The sequence below is a fragment of the Aphelocoma coerulescens genome, chromosome 3, assembly GCF_041296385.1.
Source record: "Aphelocoma coerulescens isolate FSJ_1873_10779 chromosome 3, UR_Acoe_1.0, whole genome shotgun sequence".
Classification (NCBI taxonomy): domain Eukaryota; kingdom Metazoa; phylum Chordata; class Aves; order Passeriformes; family Corvidae; genus Aphelocoma; species Aphelocoma coerulescens.
The window spans coordinates 6,315,520-6,334,861 of NC_091016.1; the positions used below are offsets into that span (position 1 = coordinate 6,315,520).

Sequence of the window (19,342 nt, forward strand, 5' to 3'; positions counted from 1 at the left end):
TCCAACTGCTCCTGCACAGTTAAAAGGAAATCAGACCCTAGAGAAGAACCTCCCGTGGTTGCAAGTAACCACTTTGACACCACTGGAATTATTCTTTCCTTGGCTTCATCCTGCTCTCGGCACTTCAGCCTCACAGACTGTGTAAAGGGAGCAGTATTAGGAGAAGCTGTGCGTGGTGGAACTGTGCACCCTACCTGTGCATGAAAACTGGGAAACAAAATGAATTGGCACTGAGTACTCAGGCAGTTCCAAAATGGGTGAAGGAATCCATCACACCAAAGCAAACATGAGACTGATGTGATGTGAAGAAACATTTGTTTTCACCCCTTTCTGCTCTCACTGCTGCATCCACAGGACAAGGCATTTGGAATGCTCTGAAGAACCAGGATAGGGCAGGGCAGGCAGAGCAGAAGGAGAGATTCAGTTCTTCCTGCATGCCAGAAAGGAGTATCTCACCTCCTGCTCTGGTGGAGTAAACCGCTGGCTTTGGGCTGAAGAAAACTGATCACCTTAGAGAGTATTTCTGCACAGGAAAGGCACAGAATCCTTCTAAGCCACAATAAAAGCTATGCAGAAATCTAGAGAAATTACCTACATTACAGCTTCATTCAGGAGCTGTTTGAATCCTCTAGTGACTAAATGTTAGACAGCTACAGGAAGAACTCCGATGTAGTTCACAGTTTTGTTTGTCAACAGTAGATAAAATTTTGAAACAGAAAGGAAAGAATGTAGACCTACAAGTCCAGTCTTTTAATTCTGCTTTTGCACTAGGACATTTTTGCTGGATAGGGATGGCTCTTAAGAACTCTAAAAAGTAGGACCTAAAAGCAACTGCTGCACTTTTCCCATCCTTTAAGCTGTGTTTCAAATGGACACTTAAGTGGATGAGAGAGTTTTTCAGGGAGGCTTCAGCCATATGCAAGTGTTGTCTAGGATCAAGCTGTCCTTTTTCCTAAACCTGGAATTTTGTAAGTCTTTTGGTAGCTGTTGCACACATCCAGAATTCTGCACAGTACAACTTCAGCCTCCAGGTTCAGCTACTGCGTGGCCTGTGGGTGTGATACTGCACCGTGGTGCCTCTCATCCTGACAGCTTTATTTTCACAAAGTAGGTGTTAATGCCTGAATAAAACATATGGCGTGGAGCTCATAGGGCAAATTATTTCACAGCCTGCTGATACTGAAGGTTAGCATTTCTGGAAACAGCTTACAGTCACTCATCTGTGGTCCTCCTCGAGATTATTTCTATTAGTAGAGGTAGAAGTGCCTGTCTGGGTCAGGTTTATTCTGCAGGGTGTTACATAGGTCGATGAGATCTCAGTGTAGTATTTCTGCTCTCAAAATGCTCCTTCCTGCTGAAAATTTTGCAGGTTCAGTTTTCAGAGCAGAGGTCGAGTTTCAGAAGTCGGTAGTCCTGATGGGATTGACTTGCAGCAATTAAATGTTTCCCTGTTATTTCAGTAATCCACCTTACACCACATAGCCTGGATGCTGCTGGAGGCGGGAGAGACCAGCCTGTAATGCCAAGTGGCATGGAAACTATAGGAGCTCCTGGGAATGATAACTCACTGTCAGTCCTTCTGTCAGGGATCACTGTAATTCTGAGCAGGAGCTCATGCTTTCCATGCCATAAAGGAATAAATCCTGCAGTGACTTCTCCCCAGTTCCATGTCAGTGTTAACGCCTCCTCTTGGCCTGGAGTACCCTTCATTCCCATTTGTATTCAGACAGGCACTACTGCAGCTCCCACTTGAAAATACTAATTGGTTGAAAATTAATTCCAATTTTTAAATTATTACTTAGCTTTTTTACTTTTGAAGTGATCTTTTTTTTAAGACTGGAGTTAATTTCTTGTAATATCAGCTGCCATGTAATGGTTGCAACTCATAAGCAGATTTAATTCAGTGATATAAACCATGTTTGAGGATTTACATAGGCCAGGATCCTCTCTGTTGGCTACTGCAGGAATTGATTTAATGTGGAAAAGCAGTAAACCTGCTCACAAGTCCACATCCTTTATGGGAAGAGATGGCTGTTTTGCCATCCAATCACCAGTAGAGAGGACAGATTGTAAATATGGATGTTGTCTGCTCAGAAGTTGAAATATTCTGTGCCCTCCTGAATTCCTTTCTGAAAAGTTTTCTGGGCAAGTAAGTACAGCTTCAGCACCCAGTCATCTGTCAGAGTATCCAGGGTATGTTTTCATGTCCAATTTTGTCATTGCCCTGAGACCCTGAGCAGGTCCCTCTCCACAGTGTGCTGGAGATCACAAAACAATACAGATCTTTGATAGATACCTCACCAAAGATCCTCTTTGTACCTGTCCTCCCTGAACAAACTGCATCTTTTGTATGAATATTTCAGTAACATGATTTTTTTCCCACAAAACCCATGTTTATGTCAGTGGAGTCATTATATTGATGTACTTAAAAATATTCAGATGTCTTCCCTTTTTCATGTATGTGTATAGCATCCACAAGCACACAGACCTGTCACAAGAGGATTGACTCAGTATTCACCCTTGTATGCTCCCTATAGCTTATTAATATCAGTAGGAGGATGCTCTGCCTTTCCTTATTTAAAAGTACAATTAACCATAGGATGCAGGAGACGGGGAACTGCAGGTGGAGCTGGCAGAGGCTGACAGGGAGTGAGCTGCTGATTTAAAGAAGTCTCTCTCCCAGCTATAGTTCCCTCCATTCGAATATTTCAGCTGCTTTTATTCTAATTTCTATGGTAGGAAGATGCCATTCCCAAGACCTCTTTGAACCAGCTGACGTTATCTTTGACTTATCTGCGCTGCAGGCATGGAGGATTTGGGAAAACAACACCTACCAAGGAATGGCTGCACTTTCTAAAGTAACCCCCTTCCCTTGGTCAGTGCTGCTGTGCCAGATGTGGCAGTTCCTGCTGTGCCTCTGACAGGTGCCAGCAGGAACCAGCCCAAACGGGACAAATGCCAAAGTGTAGCTTCAGTGTGTCCATGAAGCAAAATTAAGACCAGACAAGAGAAATTCAGCTGTCCTTGGATCTGCTCTGCAAAGACAGGAAGACTTAAAAGCGTGGGTTGGAGGCTTCTTGGAGAGCCTCGAGCCATAACAGCAGGGGAAATTAAAATTGGTGTCTTCTCCTGCTGTATGGACCAGATATTCCTCTGCAGCCTGCCTCCCCCTGACTTCTGAAAGAGTAACTTAACAATTTAAATTCCCCATTGGTTGCATTTGTAATTATCCTGTGCAGAATCTACTGAAGAAGCTCTCCTCCAGATTCTGTGTGGTGCTGCCTTTCCTTTGCATTAATCATGGGAGCTCTTTTCCCTTTTGCCTGAGAGCAGCCGTGCCAATCGATCTGAAAATGGATGCACTGGAAAAGCAACACTGCAAGTTCAACACAAAGATTTTTAAGCTTGTGGCTTCCACAGTCTGTGTCAATGTGTGACAGGAGAGAATTGTAAACTGAGAAAGAGTTCTCCTGTGAATTCAGTGCCCCCATTATCTCCTTCTCTATCCGAAGGGCTGAGGAAATCTTTTTTGTTAGCCAAGACAGCTTGGTGCTTCAGCTTAATTTTCATTGCATAATTTTAAATACAGATCGTGCCAACAGTGCTGCAATTAATGGATAGCCTAAAGACTTATTATTTCAAACTAATTGATATGTAAGAAAGTTTAAATAACATAAGTGATAAGAATTTTTTAGGAATAATTCTGTAACTAACTCAGAATAATCTTTTTACTGTTATTTAGAGTAGTAGTTGACTTTATTATTCACTCACCATCGCTAAATCTAATGTCTGTCTGTACTTCTCTAGTTCTAAATAGATTTCCACGAGATGGGGAAAAGGTGACATTTTATAGTCCTTGTTCTAAAAGTTGTTTCTGCAAGTTAATAATCTCATTCATTTCTGATACTTGTCTACCATCATTTGAAATAAATACTCCCTAAGTTCCAGATGAATTTCTGTTATCCCCAACAGAGATGTGTACTCTACACATTTTTAAAATAGGGCTCTAAAGCAAGAAATGTGTGTTTTTAAACTACTCTTCTGCTTCTTCACATCACTTGATCACTTATGAAAGGCCTTTATTTTTCTAGTGGTTATTAAACTTATCTTCAACTAGATCGTGATCAGAATTGGCATCAGAGAATACACTCTAAAGCTGTAAGACCTCTCAAGAACTTTTTAATGCTTTTGGAAGATGTCAAGTACCGAAATAATAATAAAACACTGATAGAGCACTAAAAAGATAAGTTCTTGTAATGGAAAGAGGTTTTGTTCTACTGCCAATGTTTTTTTCTTAAATAAGGTTTTGCATGGTGCAAAACTTTTCCAAGAGAGAAGCTACTGATAGTGATACACATAAATGAAATCAGATTAAAAACAAAGTGGAGCTCATGGGGGATCACGTTAGACATTTTGATGGCATGCCTCTCAGTGGAAAAAAAAGCAAAGGGCTTAGTGAAGTTCCATGAGATTCATCTCAGTTCAGGCTTGACCCTCTGATGAACTAAACTTCGATGAACTGTATTAACTTCAGGAGGAGAGAAGCCAGGGACCAGATCCAGCTCACAGTGGAAAAGCTCTTGGTTCCTGTAGTGGGCTTGAGGCGTGGGGGAGGCCCCAGTGTGACCTTCTCATGCATGAGCTCAGTGGGACAGGAGGCACCAGAGGAACTGATTCTCTAGGCAGCTTTAAGTTGTGGTGTCCCTTATCCTCCTGTCTCTGCTGGCTTCTAGGGAATTAGTGTATCCCTTTTCCTGGCACCAGCAAGGTCTGGTCACAGAAGTCAATGGCAGTATCTTTAAGAGATGTGTTCAAGAGGACTTTCAGATGTCCGGCTGCTTGGCAAGATGGAAAGTGTTCCATGGCACAGACACACAGGCACTGTGACACACATCTTCTGTCACAGTGGCTCACTGAACATATCCACCACACCAGAGAAGAGGGTGTGAGGCTGCTTGGGCTGCAGCATGAGCAGGGTGGTAGTTCTTCACACAGAGTAAGCATTAGGAGGGAAAAACACCCTCAGCAGTTTCCTTTCCTCATGGAGCTCAGGTGCTGGACAGAAACCCAGATCAGGTTGTACACAAGGAGAGCAAGGTCTGGACATGAGAAAGGCATCTGCCCTTCTCTGTGGGAAGTTGTTACCTCTTGTCTGTTGGAGCAGGCTTGGATTTTAAGCAGCAACCTGGTCCCTTTTCCTAGACTCCTTCACGCCTTGCAGTTTGCTTAAATTGAAAAAGAGAGTGATTTTCAGGTGAAAACCCTTGAGCCACTGAAACACAACTTCTGCACCACTTATTTTGGGACAGTTTATTCCCAGATCTCTGCTGGGTGAGGAGCAAGCCCTTCATGCCCTTTTGTGCCAGCAGTTCCTTCACTTGATCTGGTCAGTTTGCATCTCTACTTGTGTGGTTGTAGATCCAAACTGTAGGTCCAAACCCCATTAAAGCCAGTCACTGTGCTGTAGACTGAAGTGAACTTTGGGTATGTGCTTTACCAGGCATGAGTTCAAGCTGCTCTGGGCAGCAGTGGGATGGGCTTTGTCCTGTTGGTCTGGCTTGATGAAATTACCTTATATGTCAATTTTTGCATTGTGGATGCTTGCTGAACATCACTGAAATAAAGTTTTCTGCATGGGTCATTTAAATTTGATGGGTAATTAGAGAGTTGCCTAAGTTTGCAGCAGTCAGCGTTAATACAAACTTTGGAGAAAATGTTTAAATGAAAACAACTGAACTGAAATATTAATCCCTTGAACTTAACCATGAGGATGGCTCCATTAACCTCCCATTGCACAGTACTGCCTGATCCAGTAACAGCAGTACAGACAACAAGAGGAGGGTTTTTTCCTTTAAAGCTCGTTGTAGTATCAGGAAGTAAAAACCTTCAGGCTGTTTTTAATTAGGTTGAACCTCTGGTCAGAGTCACTCTTACGTTAAGCTCTAAAGTTTGTAATAGTTGCAGTTAAAATTCTACATTAACTTTGCTTCTCAAGTAAAAAAAAACAAGTGTGTTGTGTAATACAGCATGAAACAATGAGAAGTGTGGATATATGGATGAAGTCATGGTGGAAGTAGAGGGATAGGAAGATAATCACAGTATATAAACAGAGAGCAGCCATGAACTTACCAGGCTCAGAGTCCCCAGCAGCAATGATACATCTCCATTTGATGGTCATTAGATAATAATGAACACATACACCAGCACATAAGTTTGAATTGGGTCCCAGCTTTTTGTCATTGTTAAACTCAGCCTCAAAACTTCCCTGACACTTGGAAGTACAAAGGCCAAAATACTAAGCCATCATTTCTGGAAGATGGAAAATGAGGGATAGCGGCTCTGTCTCTGCTGTTACACGTCTGCCAGGTTCTGAATGGATTTTTTTCATTAGCCTGGTATGTTAAAAAATAATGGGTCAGTCACTAAAGTGGCTCATTATTTGGGGAGAGTTAATGCAAAAGTCCCTGCAAATAGTAAAGAGGAAGCCAGGTTCATGTTGTTAATGAGTTAGGAAATATTTTGGAATAGCCTTCATTGTTACAAGGGATTACAGAACTGCAACTACTTGAAAAGATTTTCAAAGAAACTTCTAAGGCTTTGATCTTTATTCAGAGTGCGCTTGCTTTCCAGTCTAAAAACATCCATTTTTAACAGGATATTAGGAGAAGGACTGGCTGCTCAGTAATTTTCCAAGCAGACTTTTCAGTGAGGCTCCATCCTGCAGAAGCTCTCTCTCATGGAGAGCTACAGTCACTGCAAGGTAAACTTCAGAGTGCAGCAGAGGCTTTATCAGTGTGATTATTTCTGAGCTAATGATGGCTTGCTTCTAAACCTCCGTGCAGCTCCCTGACAATTATCAGTGACATGGTAATTACAGTGAGTGTGTACCTTAAGAAAGGTGCTGTCTCAAGATGCACAGCCCTCAGTGTGTGTTTGGAGCTCCTATTACTTGAAACAGGCTCGAGAGTCGGGGCTGAGCAGGAAGGGCAGAGCAGGGTATGGCAGTGAAAGGAGGTGCCAGACTTAATCACAGGGTGAACTGTTCCTTTTCCTTTGAGGAGCACAGTGATGCCCCTGGAGAGAGACAGAGAAATAGATTATTTACTTCCTTTTCATTGTCGTACTGGAGGAGAAATCTCTGTGCTCAGAGGGAATTTTCTGTGATAATGATGGGACCTGTTAGAGATGTCCTGCCAAGAGTCAGACACAGGCAACACTGTAATTACCTATTAGTAAGGTGGATATGAGAGACTGGGCAGTGCTTTGTTAAACTGAACCCAGAGTTCAGTTTAGGTGAGGATCCAAAAGCTGTGCTGGGGGTTCCACCCCCTTCTTTTCAGATCTGTATTTCAGCAGCTCCTGAGCCCTCACACAGGAGGCCTTAAGCACTTGAACCTTTCTTTTCTTGTCTCTCCTCTTTCAAAAATAACCAGAATCTCTCACTTTGAGGAACAACACCACTTTTAGGCAAAACACAATATATATTAAGTGGCCCTGCAGATTCCATGGCCCACTGGGGACATCCTGCTCTGCTGCCGTGGTGCTGCACAGCTCCGAGTCCTGCGTTCTCTGGTCCATACGGGGTTTGAAATATTTCTGGAATATATTGTTGCTGTTGTAACCTCAAGATGTCATTTGAAATGAGTTTCCAAGGGACTGTCATGACCTCTTGAGATGAGAATTACAGTACTGCTACTCTTGGAAGGCCTGTGCTGTTGGACAGTCAGCTGCCTGTTTACAGGCTGCCTTGGAGGCATCGTGGAAGTAGAAAAAAATCACTTGTTAGACAGTAATGGCTGCACTGATTTTGTTGTTTGTTTGTTTTGCAGTATCCAAAATATGGACAGCACTTTAGGAAAGGACCAGTTAAGAAGCTCTCTTTGAGCTCTGTCACTCCAGCTATTTACCCTGGATCCACCCCAATAAACTAAGGGCAGTATCTGCTGATAGATGAGACTTCAGGGGAATTTCTCTGGATTTATTGCATTGAAACTGAGGAGATTCTCCTTTGCTTACAGTGAAGATAACTTACTCTAGTGATGATGAAAAAGAACAGAATCTCAGAATCTAGCCTTAAAATGCCCATAGAAAGGGGATTTTTTCCTGTTCATTCTAGCTCAAATTATTTTTATTCATATGCATCATGAGGTGCACAGGTCACACATTTATGGAGTCATCTAAGAGCCACTTGACAGCTTAAGAAAGCATTTTATCCAAAAAAGCAAACTGTTTCATGAAATAATCATCAGAATGAGGAGTAATTCCGAGTATGCAGCTTACAAGGCACAGAGCAGGGCTTTGCATGAGAATAAACTACTGTACTTTTGAAGAAACGGGAAACAAGAGCTAGTGTGAAGAAAATCTTCCCACAGAATTCAGTACAAGCTATTTCTTCAAATAATTTCTTTAAAGAAATTGCAAGAGATCTGAAATTGCTGCTAATAATACAGTTGCCAGAAGGAAAAGATCACCAGTTTAGGCTTTTGCTGTAAGGACCTTCTCCAACCCAGAAGGTTTCAGCAGAGATACTGAACAGGTGTATGTGTGTTTTATATGTGTATAACCTGGGCAGCACTGATGGGCATCTCACCACCCAAACATTTATTTTGAATCAGTTATTGGAACAAATGTTGGTTTTCTATACAGAAGGTAGATTTGAGTTGCCTTATGAGAGTGTTAAAATCCAGGAGCCTGGGTCCCAGGTTTCCTCGCGGTCCCATTGGTTTAATTGAGGCTGCAGTTAATAAAGGCGGAGACACAGATTGATGGAGGCCCCAAGGTTACAGTCTAGTGCCTTGAGACAGCAGATATTAAAGGGACTCATTTATGTGGGGACTTGTTGTACCCTCAGGGAGGCAGAGCAAATCACCTTTGCTTTAATAGGAAGAGACACTGAGCTGAAACATGGCAGATAAGGGAGGCAGTGGGAGGGGGAGTGTCTGTACAAGGGGAGATAACACAGGATGTGTTATCCACTCCGTGGCTTGTGATGCACTTCAGGTGATTGCTGGTGATTTTTTCCAAGGAGAGTGTCTGGACTGTGCAGCCTGTTGGCATGGGAAGGCAGAAGGGCAAAAGCAGATCAGTCAAAACCATGGCTGAGCCAGCACCCCTGGTCTCAGGAAAACAGCGCGGAGACTTTGTGGGGTGGAGAGATCGGCCTGATGGGTTCGACCTTGTGGGAAGGGCTAGGGGAGCAGCACCTTCAGGTGGGGAGGCAGAGAAGGAGTCTGGGAATTGGTGTGCCTGGTGCCTCTCATGGTCTGGAAGGTAACCATTGTTTGAAAATGCAGAGATGTCCTTGTCTGAGGACAGGAGTCATTAACCGCAGCATGAAGACATTTCCTGCTGTTGTTTACCTGGTGCTGTGCTGCTCCTCGTGCCACCTCAGATACCAAGTGCCCTTAGGCTCTCCTTAATGATTCCGCACTCCCACATCTCCTGAGATAAAACCTTGTCTGCCTGAATACAGGGTTAGCAATGTTGTCCCAAAGCTTTGTTAAGCCCAAATGTTAACATGGTGGCAGGTTCCTTTATGCACCTGCTTGATGTCACTGGGAGAAGAAAGGAGCATTTAGGTGCCCTCTGCACATGCAGAGTTAACTCCTTTCCCAGGCCTGGGCAAACAGCCTCCCGAGGACCTGCTGTTCCCAGCTGCTGTTTTAGGGCCCTTCTGACAAAGGGCAGAGACAGGCATGCCAGTTGTGGCAAGGTCCTGCAGGGGAGTCCTGGGTCCCCTCAAGCCCCACATTCTCTCCTGAAGTCCTCGTCTCCAGCCAAGTGCTGCAGAGGAACTGTGGCCTGAGGCATGAGGACATCTGAGCAGTGGTTACTCCTTTGCCTTCCCAGCAGAAATCTGCTTAGTGGAGGGAATAACATGGTCCTTAATAAGGAACTCCTACTGTTTCCAATTAAACAAAAATTGCTGCCTATAAATCACTTGATCCCTGAGCTCTGTTCCTCAATTTCACTCTCCCTGTTACTGAGCCTCCATCTGCTTTTAACAGTTCTTGCTACTCATATGTCTTTTAATGCTGTATCCCTCCAGAATGGCTTTCTAATTAAGTAAGCTCTGAAAATGAAAAGCAGAAGAACAGCAGCCTTTTTGCTCTGTACCCTTAATCTGGGAGTCCTCTATGTGCTATTTTGGAAGCTAAATTGAGGTCGCTGACATTATGCATATTTGTTGTCTGATGCAGGCTTAAAAGCCCCAAATCCTCTATTTAAAATTATCTTTAGGCACATGGGTCAAATATTTGCAGGAAGAAAAATAAGTATTTGTAGCTTTACTAGATTTAGAGAAGGAGGGGAAGAGTGAGAAAGGGGCCCCAATCCCAGCCCAGTGTTGCTGTTGCAATGTGGATTCACTGCCTACTGAAAATATCAGTGTTGCTGGTGTTAACAAAATAAACATTTCCAATGACACGTGATAAGGAAAACGGGAGCTTTGCTAAACAGAAATTCCCTGGAGAGGTCGCAGCCCCCCTTTTGTTACAAATGGTGTAGTGACCAGTTACTGCCTCTTGTCAAAATACATTCTGCTGAAATTGCACAGAGGAAATGAATGCATTTGAGTTTCTCATCAGGAAAACAAAAAGAACAGGCACTGTCTATGTGGAATTAAATAATATCCTGCATGTGGGTAGTGCCAGAGTAATTATGGATACAAACGAGTATCACATTTCAACTGGTGAATAAATGCAACAATCAAATACCAAAAAGAGTAATTTTTGATATATTCTGCTGCGCTCTGCCCCAAGGGGAAATAGCACAACTTTAAAATGTCTCACATTTGAAATCTTAACTCAAAAATAGTGCAAAAAGCTTGAGAATAAAGAGTTTGCTGTTGGAAATGTCAGAGATTGTTGGAGATACTAAACTATTTAGTCCTCGGAGTCTATTTTTACCTAAATTGTTGAGCCAGGATATTTGAATAATTTTCCATTCATAATTCACTGCATCATTCAGGGAAAGAAAGTGATCAGGAAAACAAAATAAGATAAATTTAAAAGGAGATATTACAGAAACACAAAACTCAAAAAGCTGCCCTTAGAGAAAAACTCCCAGCGGAATGGAAAAATCTGAGACTTAAAAAAGTGACTGATTTGGAGTCATATCAAATTTTTGCAGTGGGAGAATTTCATCAAAACAAATAGGGCCATAATTAATGTTTTTGATTCAATAAAATTGTATTTTGGTGGGGTTTTTCACCAAAATGTGTGACCAGTTGTATTTCCTATGTAACTTTCTCAAAATATCTTTGGCTGAAGATTAATTCTCAGGATGCTTTTTAAGTAGTGACCCTTCCGTTATTTTTGAGTTGCAAATATATTTTTAAAAACCCATGTGAGCTGGAATGAATCCCAGTGCGGGTGGAAGTGGGTTGGTTTTGCATCAGATAAGATGTTACAGCAGGAGAAGGATGCTACGAGGCCACAGGCCAAGCATGCGGTGTCCCAAGCTGTGTGGGGACGGAAGAGACGGAGAACTGTTTGGGAAGGCCTCAGATTGGTGACTTCCAAAAGGCCACTCTCAGGGTACAACGGGAAGGAACAGCAGCGTTCACAGTAAGGACTTCAAAGGTGTTGCAGGAAGGGAGACAGGCTGGACGTGTTTCCCCCCGGTTTCCCTTTCCCTTGGGCTGCCGGAGTGCAGGGAGGAGGTGAGGGGGAAGCGGGGCTGTGTGGGCCAGCGGGGTGTCCACCTCTTGCCTTGAAGGCCTCCTGGGCGCTTGTGCTGGCAGCACACCGCGCTTGCCACGTGACCGCTTTATTTCGGTTCTTGGTAGAAACACAAGTTCATCAGATGACATTGTAAGCATGTGAGAGTTTACAGGGGCTTGGTCAGGAGTGTCTAAACCCACAACCTCTGCTGCTGTAATCCTTTATTGATCACAGTCTGCTTTTAGTGCTATTCATGCTGTTCATTTGGTATTTCTAATAATAACAGCTAGGTATAAATATAAATGTAAACAGTTTTAATAATACCATCTGTTTTCTTTTCTGAGTGTGTTTTCTTTGCTTTAAGCTGAACAACCATAATAATTTTCCCCTCCCACATTCCAAGGAAGGGCTGCAAGGCCTTTCCCTGACTGATGACCCTTTTTGGAAAGTGGCTGTAGCTGAGGATGCCGAAGAGCCCTTTGAATTGGGAGGGAACATGAGTCCATGAGCTGGGCAGCTGGCTGGCCACCAGGAGCCCTGCTCACTTGTAAAGCCCTGCTCATGTCCTGCCCCTCGGCTCAGGGCTGTGTTGGCTGTACTCGAGGTGCAGATGGTGGTGTTTGTCCAGGGCAGTTTTTGTGCAAAGCTGATGTGAGCATCAGCTGGCATTTTTTAACTTGTGCTGTCAGGTAAAAAAATACAGGGCAGGTAGATGGAAGCACACATTCAAGAGCTTCTGGCCACAGCCATCAAGAGTGACTGACACATTCATCTCCTGTCCCCAAGGACCCCACTGCAAACACCTAATGATGGCTCTGAATTTTAAAGTATTAACTCACTGCCTGTCACTAAAGTACATGGGGGTGAGATCTATCTGAACAAGAAATAGTGTCCAACTGTGGGACACTAAAGCTACATGGAGGTGACATTCATGTTGTTTTTGCTGTGGGTTAGAGAGGACAGAGGATCTGTAAGAGGGCAGGTAGTGAGATAACAGAAGGGAGAAGGCTGTTACATGTTAATGAGGACAGTGGTCCAGATAACAATCTGCCCGTCTAATCATCAGTCTCATTCCCTCCCCTTGTGTGACTCCAAAATCCTAACAGCAAGTGTAGGTCACCTTGTTTAGTAGCTAGAGAGCAGAGGAATTGGGGTAGGTGGACTTGTGATGGGAAGCAACCCAAGGGGACAAGAAACTGAGTGGGAAGGCCACCCTGTGGTGGAGTCTGGTGAGGAGCTGGTTGGGCAGAGAGGTTTTTACTTTCACACTAATGTGGCACCTTGTCTTGCCATCAGCAAGCCACATGAGAGATGTGTGTGGCTACTGCTGCTGCTGGGAGGGCAGCTTTCCATTCACTGCCATGAACTGTAATGTCCCTGTAAAGCCACAGAATAGATAGGATACTGAGGCTTTTAAAAGAAAAACAGCTGGATTTTTTAGGCCAGCTGGTTTTAAGCAGGCAACCTGTTTCTTTAACCTTGTGTGGTGCTCGGGAGTCAGGGAATGGATGGGATCTGAGGGGCTTGTCAGATGCTGAGCAAGGGGAAGAACTGACAGTGCCTTTGGAATCGAAAAGAAAACTAATTTTTACACACTGATGCAGTTTTAATCAACCCTCCTTGTCTGCTGTCTGCTCCTGCTCAACTAACTTCAACCTTCTCATGATTAGATATCTATATAGACTGACTGTGGAGACAGAAAGGTAGCTCCAGATTCATGTCATTTCTATAAAATGCTCAATTTAGATGGGATTAGCCACTGAAGGCGCTTTAGGAGGAGAGTATTAGACACAATTGTTATCTAACAACATGCTTATGGTTGCACTGGGTGCAGATAATGTTCAGTTTCTGGGGGATTTCAAGTATTTCTTTTGCTCTTAAACCTAATTAAGCAAATTGAGATTCTGAAGGAAGTTGAGAGCCATGAGACTTTTCCCTGACTTACATTACACAGCTTCTTCTATACCTGAGGTGTCCAAAATTCACAAATTCAGTAATGCCACGTACGACAACAAGGTGGAGGAAATGCAGCAGCTCCTCTATGGCTTGGACGCTGCTGTTTTTTAAGCAGTGCAGGTATTTAGCCATGAACCGTAACCCCAAGCATGACTGCACCATGAAGGAAGACCTGCTGCCTAGAATTTAATCTTTGGGTTTGCAGTATGACCTACGTGAGTGCCGTGCTGCCAACACTCCAGCCAGTGCAGATGTGATCTCTCAGGAGCGAGGAGCTCCCTGGGCAGCAGGAATGGAGTCCTGGGGCTGTGGTGAGCAGGGCTGTGAGGGATAATCAGCATCATTTTTCAGTTTCCTCCACCAGCCACCCTATGGCACTGTTCCTCTGATGATGCCTGTACTTGTGGAAGTGTTTGCAAAATGGAGACAAAAGGAGGATCCCTTCAGAAATTTGTGTCTAGACATAAAGCCAGGACTCAAAGGGGTTCAGGAAAAGAAGAAGGGTGTTATGATAATGATTAACTACCACAGTGACAGTGATGTATTTCTAGTTGATAGAAACACAGATTTAGAGGCAGGGTGTGTTTTAGTGGAACCATTTGTTCCTCAGACCTGGTTTTTATCTGAGGTAGAAAACCAAGGCCAGGACATCAGGAAAACTGCCAGAAAGAAGGCAGGAAAAGAGCTTTAGCAGGGAAGCCAAAAGGAAAAAGACAGATCTTGAGGAAGAAAAGCTGCAGAATTTGTCTAATTAAGGAATGTAGAACTAGACCGGGTGAGCTAAGGACATTGATTTGCACATCAGGAGAAAGGAGAAGAGGCCTCACAAAAATAAAGTCAGAGATGCAGGATGAAAACCAGGACAGAAGCATGGGGAATGGGATTGGAAGGGCTCAGAGGGAGGGGTACTGACAAAGTCACATGGTGTGTGTGGACAGGTCAAGGATGGTAAGACTAGGATAGGACCTCATGTTCAAGTGAAAATTTGTGTTGCCTGTTGAGAGCTGTTGCAGTGGGGTGAAGGAGACCTGAAACTGCATAGGATAGACTCAGGCCTAGAGCTGAAGGATCAGAATTCCTAGCACCTTTATCCTGGAAATCCTGGAAAAATACATAGCTGAGAACACAACTGCCTAAGAAACTATTGCAAAACTGCTGCAGCTACAGTTAGCAGAACCTGACGCCCTCTTTTTAAGAAGGTGGGTAGACGGATGGATGGATGAACGGACAGACGGAGCGGGTCTGGCTTTGGAACTCACCCTTTTTGCTTCCTGCTGTGCTCATACTGGTCATGATGAAAAAATTGGCTTTGTCTTCAGTTGAAACTTTCATACACATTAATGTTTTTTAAATAATGGATCGTGCAGATCCTAATATGGGCACTAAAAACAAAGGCTGTACAAATAAATACTGGGAAAGGACCCACTGCTTCCTGAAGACTGATAGCCAGATTTCTTTCTGCATGCCTTTTGCATCCTGTTGATGATATGACACTTTTTCCCCAGTAATGTCCAAGACACGTTCTGCATTAATCCGATAATGTAACTTTCCATGATCTAGCCCTAAGAAATGCAATTTAACTTGTTTTCCCTCCCTCTCTGACTCCCTTTGACAACTGACTTTTTCCTAATGGTTTCTCCAACCCAAGAAATCTGGCAAAAGTTGTTTTATTGTTCTCAGAGCAATGTTTGTGGTGTGTTTGATGTGTGATTAACTACCTGAAGCTCAGTGAAGGCCTTGCTCTTTCAAAGGCTTATCCATGATCCATACTACACCTGAATGGGGTCTTGTCAAAGCCAGTGGGAGTATGGACACCAGTATGGTTAAATCCACATGTATCTGAAGGATTTGGGTACCCAAGGATGGTACCCAAAACCAGCCTTATGACTGCACGTTCCTTCAGCTTTGCAATGACTGCATGGAAATTAACAGGCACTTTAGATGCGTGGTGCCAATATGGGAAAGAAGGGAATACATTCTTGAATTGTGCAGAAATGCCTTGTGATTCCCCTCCTGCCTGGTGTGGTACTTTCCCCATCCTGTAGCGCTGGTCACATTAGATACACCTGAAGACAGCTTTGTCTCTTTTGTTGTAGTTGCAGGTGGAACTTGATCAGGAATATCAAGACAAATTCAAAAGACTGCCTTTGGAAATTCTGGAGTTCGTACAGGAAGCCATGAAAGGGAAAATCAGTGAAGATGGAGACCACAGTTCTGCCCCCTCTTCCCTGGCATCTGATAGTGGAAAATCAAATCATAAACCTCCACAAAGTGAAGAGGAATTGGAAGAAGATAATCAAGAAAAAGTGTTTGATACTACTTTTTAACTGCCCAAGAAACAATCAGTGCGCCGGGGCGCACCATTCCCAACTGCCCATCTCTGCTCTCCCGGGGTCAGCTGCCACCGGAGCGCTTCGGGAGGCAGGAGGAATCTGCATTCAAGTGCACATTTCCACAAAGGAACATTTTATAAAAAGTATTCTGCAAAGGTCTTCATTCTCATTCTTCATCTGATTATTACTCTAAAGCTTAGTGCAGTTGTAATGGGAAAATTAATACCTTACCCTCCCTCTTCTCTTTATTTTTCTTTTTTTGGTTGTTTTTTTTTTTTGGGGGGGGGGGTTGCCAATTTACAATGGGTAATTTTCTGGCCATGTTCATTGTTAAGAATGTTTAATGAAGACCAGTGTATTGTACAAAGACAAATGTGTGCAGATTCCCTTTTGGAGTGCCAGTGCAAAGTGCTCCAAACTAATAGAGATCCTGGCGAATATTACCACAGTACTTACTCATATTTTGTTTCCTTCTTTATAACTGCACCTTGACAGCTGTACCATCCTTTTACATTTGCACTGAAACATTGGATCCTTTTTAGCTCCGCAAGCACTGGTGGCTTGCTGTCTTGAAATTATGTTTATCACATGGAGAGACATATATTTGCTGCTGAAACTTCTTGGAACTGTGGGGACGAGAGGAAAACGGAGCGAAGAATCCGCGTGGAGGTTGTCGGTGTCTGTGTACGTCTGTGTCTGTTACACCGTGTGAGTGCATATATGTTTGTATATATATATATAGCTATATGTGCACACACATCTGTCCATATACACACACAGCATGTTTCTATTTGAAGTTGATGTGGTCTCTTGGCCAAATGGAATGTTTCAGGGATCCGTGAGTAGAGAGAATCTTTCCGAGAGCTAACATCTGGGTTTTACTGCTATAGAATAATCATGGAATCATAGAATTCTTTTTGTGGTGTTAGTGTTGTAAATCAAAGTAGTTTTAGAATATAAATTTGATATATATTTTGCAGACTCGAAAGTATTGATTTTAAGTATCATATTTTAAGCTTACTGAATTTGATAGGATTATAAAATGTTTAGGACTACAGTATTTGAAATCTAACAGAATCTTCCATTATTTTTAAGACTGAGGTTCAGTTTTACTAAGGTCTAAAATTTAAAAGCAAAGTATGAAAACCTGACCACTGTTATTTAAAAATGTATATTAATCTGTTTAACTGACTTGTTAAAGTAAGAACAATCAAAGTTAGTGTACTGTATGATATGCATGAGAGAAGTAACAGCACATTCTGAGAAATTTCTATCAGACAACAGAGAGACGTTGCGAAAGTCAGGATATTTGAAAAGGTAAAGACATGCTGTTCTCTGGATTCCCATCCTAACAGAAATAGGAGTTATGAAACATCTCAGATTCGGATTCATACTGGGGCCAGTGCACGATCCTTCCCTCGGCCGTTGGTGGAGGTGCCTTAGGGCAAAGGAGAAACCAGCTCAGGAGCCCCAGCTTGGCCTCGAGACACTTGATCCTGCAAAGTTGTGTTTTCCTGCACCGCTGGGCTCAGGAGCTGGGCTGGGAGTAACATTCACATTCACGTTTGCAAGATCGGGGCCTTACTTAGCATTAAACAGCAATCGGAGAAAGCAATCAGTTAAGAGGGAGGCATCTTAACACATCGTTAACAGTTACTTCCATTCCCTCAGGATTTTAGTACTTAAAGTAACTTATTTTATTTAAATTTAAGCAATAAAATACAAACCAAGGTTAAGTTTTCAGTTAAATAATGGTGTATATATATATAAGTTCAAATCTTGGAAAACAAGCAGTATTTTGATGTTTCCTTTTTAAACTTAGAGCAGAAAGAAAGAAAAATTGCACACTGTTTGGAGATCATATTTTGAATTAAACTGTTCTAGTTTATGATGATGAAATCAGTGCACATGAAATTCAAAAATCTGACTTTCATCTTAACGCTAGGAAAGGTGACTCCTCTGCTAATCCTAGTTTTGCACTTTGAAATCAATCTTAATCACTCACTGAAAATGTAGAGTCGAGATGTAATGCTGCATTTTATAAAGTTGAAATGACGTATTGTCTAAATTATTACGAGAATAAACTGATAGCAGTGTTCATGCTAAAACTGAAACTATTGCATTATAGAAACCGTTGTACAGCGCAGTCTTTATGGTAAAATCCTGGCTCCTCTGAATCTCAGTGCGACGTTCCCGTGGACTTCAGGGGAGCCAGGACTTCGCCACAGTCTTCAAAGAAACTTGGGCAAATAAATACTAATTAACCTTTTATTTATATTTAATAAGAAATAAATATACTGGTTGGGTTAAATATACTATCAGCTGTAGTCATTTTACAGTACGTTTGTATTTGACCATTTCCTGTACTCACATTTTTTTATATCTGTACAGTGCCACTTTCTGCAGGTGTAAGGTAGTGTGTAACCCTGTACATCTTGCATCGTTCAAACTATTTCAGTGAAACCGTTATCATTTAATATTGATATTACTTGAACTAGAGTAAGATAATGAAAAAAGGGTCTTTATGATGTGCAAGTCTTGTGCCTTTTATGTATTTGCCTTGTTCCGTGTTGAATGTGTGGAAATGCTGTATCGTGGACTTTCTGCTGTATAGAATAGAGCTGTCTATATTAAACTAGGTTGTGCACTTCAGATATCTTTACACTACTGAAAATAGCTTGGTTTTGGCAGTATAAGCAGAATTTTAAAAATTCTAATGAAGGCCAGACATTTTAGATTTAACATGTTCATAATTATGTTAATTAATGCTCATGTATTAGCTAAACATTCACTGACATAACTAAAGGGACATCATTGCTTGCCTTTCTTTGAAATCAGTGTTGCTCTTGTACATTGTATTAATAGTGTCTGTGATTGATTAGTCCTTGATGATTTGCTTTCAGAGCAGGATGAAATATTCCAGTTAACATGTACATATTTTTTCGGTTCCTCAATCTATGATTGTTTCAGAGGCATAATTCACATTTTTGTAAAAATTCTATGCAATTTTGTGGCATGATGTTTCTTCCACTTGTAATTTTATGTGCTTACATTACAGATCCAAAGGACAAATAAAAATTTCTTAACACAAGACCAGTTTTCTCTGTTCATTGACTCGAAAGCCTCAGTTGACTCAGGAGACCTTACCCTGACCCCTTCGCTGACGGGAGGGGCAGTGCCGGGAGAAGGCAGGGAAATTTCCCTGCAGGCTTTTGTGTTCGCACCAAGAACAAGAAATGGCACATGCCTGTGCTTCCAGCCCCTGCCCCTCCCAGAGGCACAATATGCATTTGCTGGTGCTCTGAAACAATGGGAAACAAAAAGCAGCGTGCAGGAGCCAACGAACTGGTAAGAAAATGTGTTGGTTTACAGGAAGGCTTTTGCAGAAGA

General features: G+C 42.5%; 1 protein-coding gene across 5 annotated transcripts in view; it reads left to right on the forward strand.

Annotated features, from left to right (window-relative positions):
- PLCB1 (phospholipase C beta 1) overlaps positions 1-19,045 on the forward strand; it is a 382,634-nt gene extending 363,589 nt beyond the window's left edge. For 3 of the 5 annotated variants that reach the window (XM_069008957.1, XM_069008960.1, XM_069008954.1), the window contains one exon: positions 15,716-19,045. In XM_069008957.1, the coding sequence (XP_068865058.1) occupies positions 15,716-15,946 (231 nt within the window). In that variant the 3' untranslated portion in view covers positions 15,947-19,045. The remainder of the gene's footprint in view (positions 1-15,715) is intronic. The other 2 variants (XM_069008955.1, XM_069008959.1) reach the window with 2 other exon arrangements.
- The last annotated feature ends 297 nt before the right edge of the window (positions 19,046-19,342 follow it).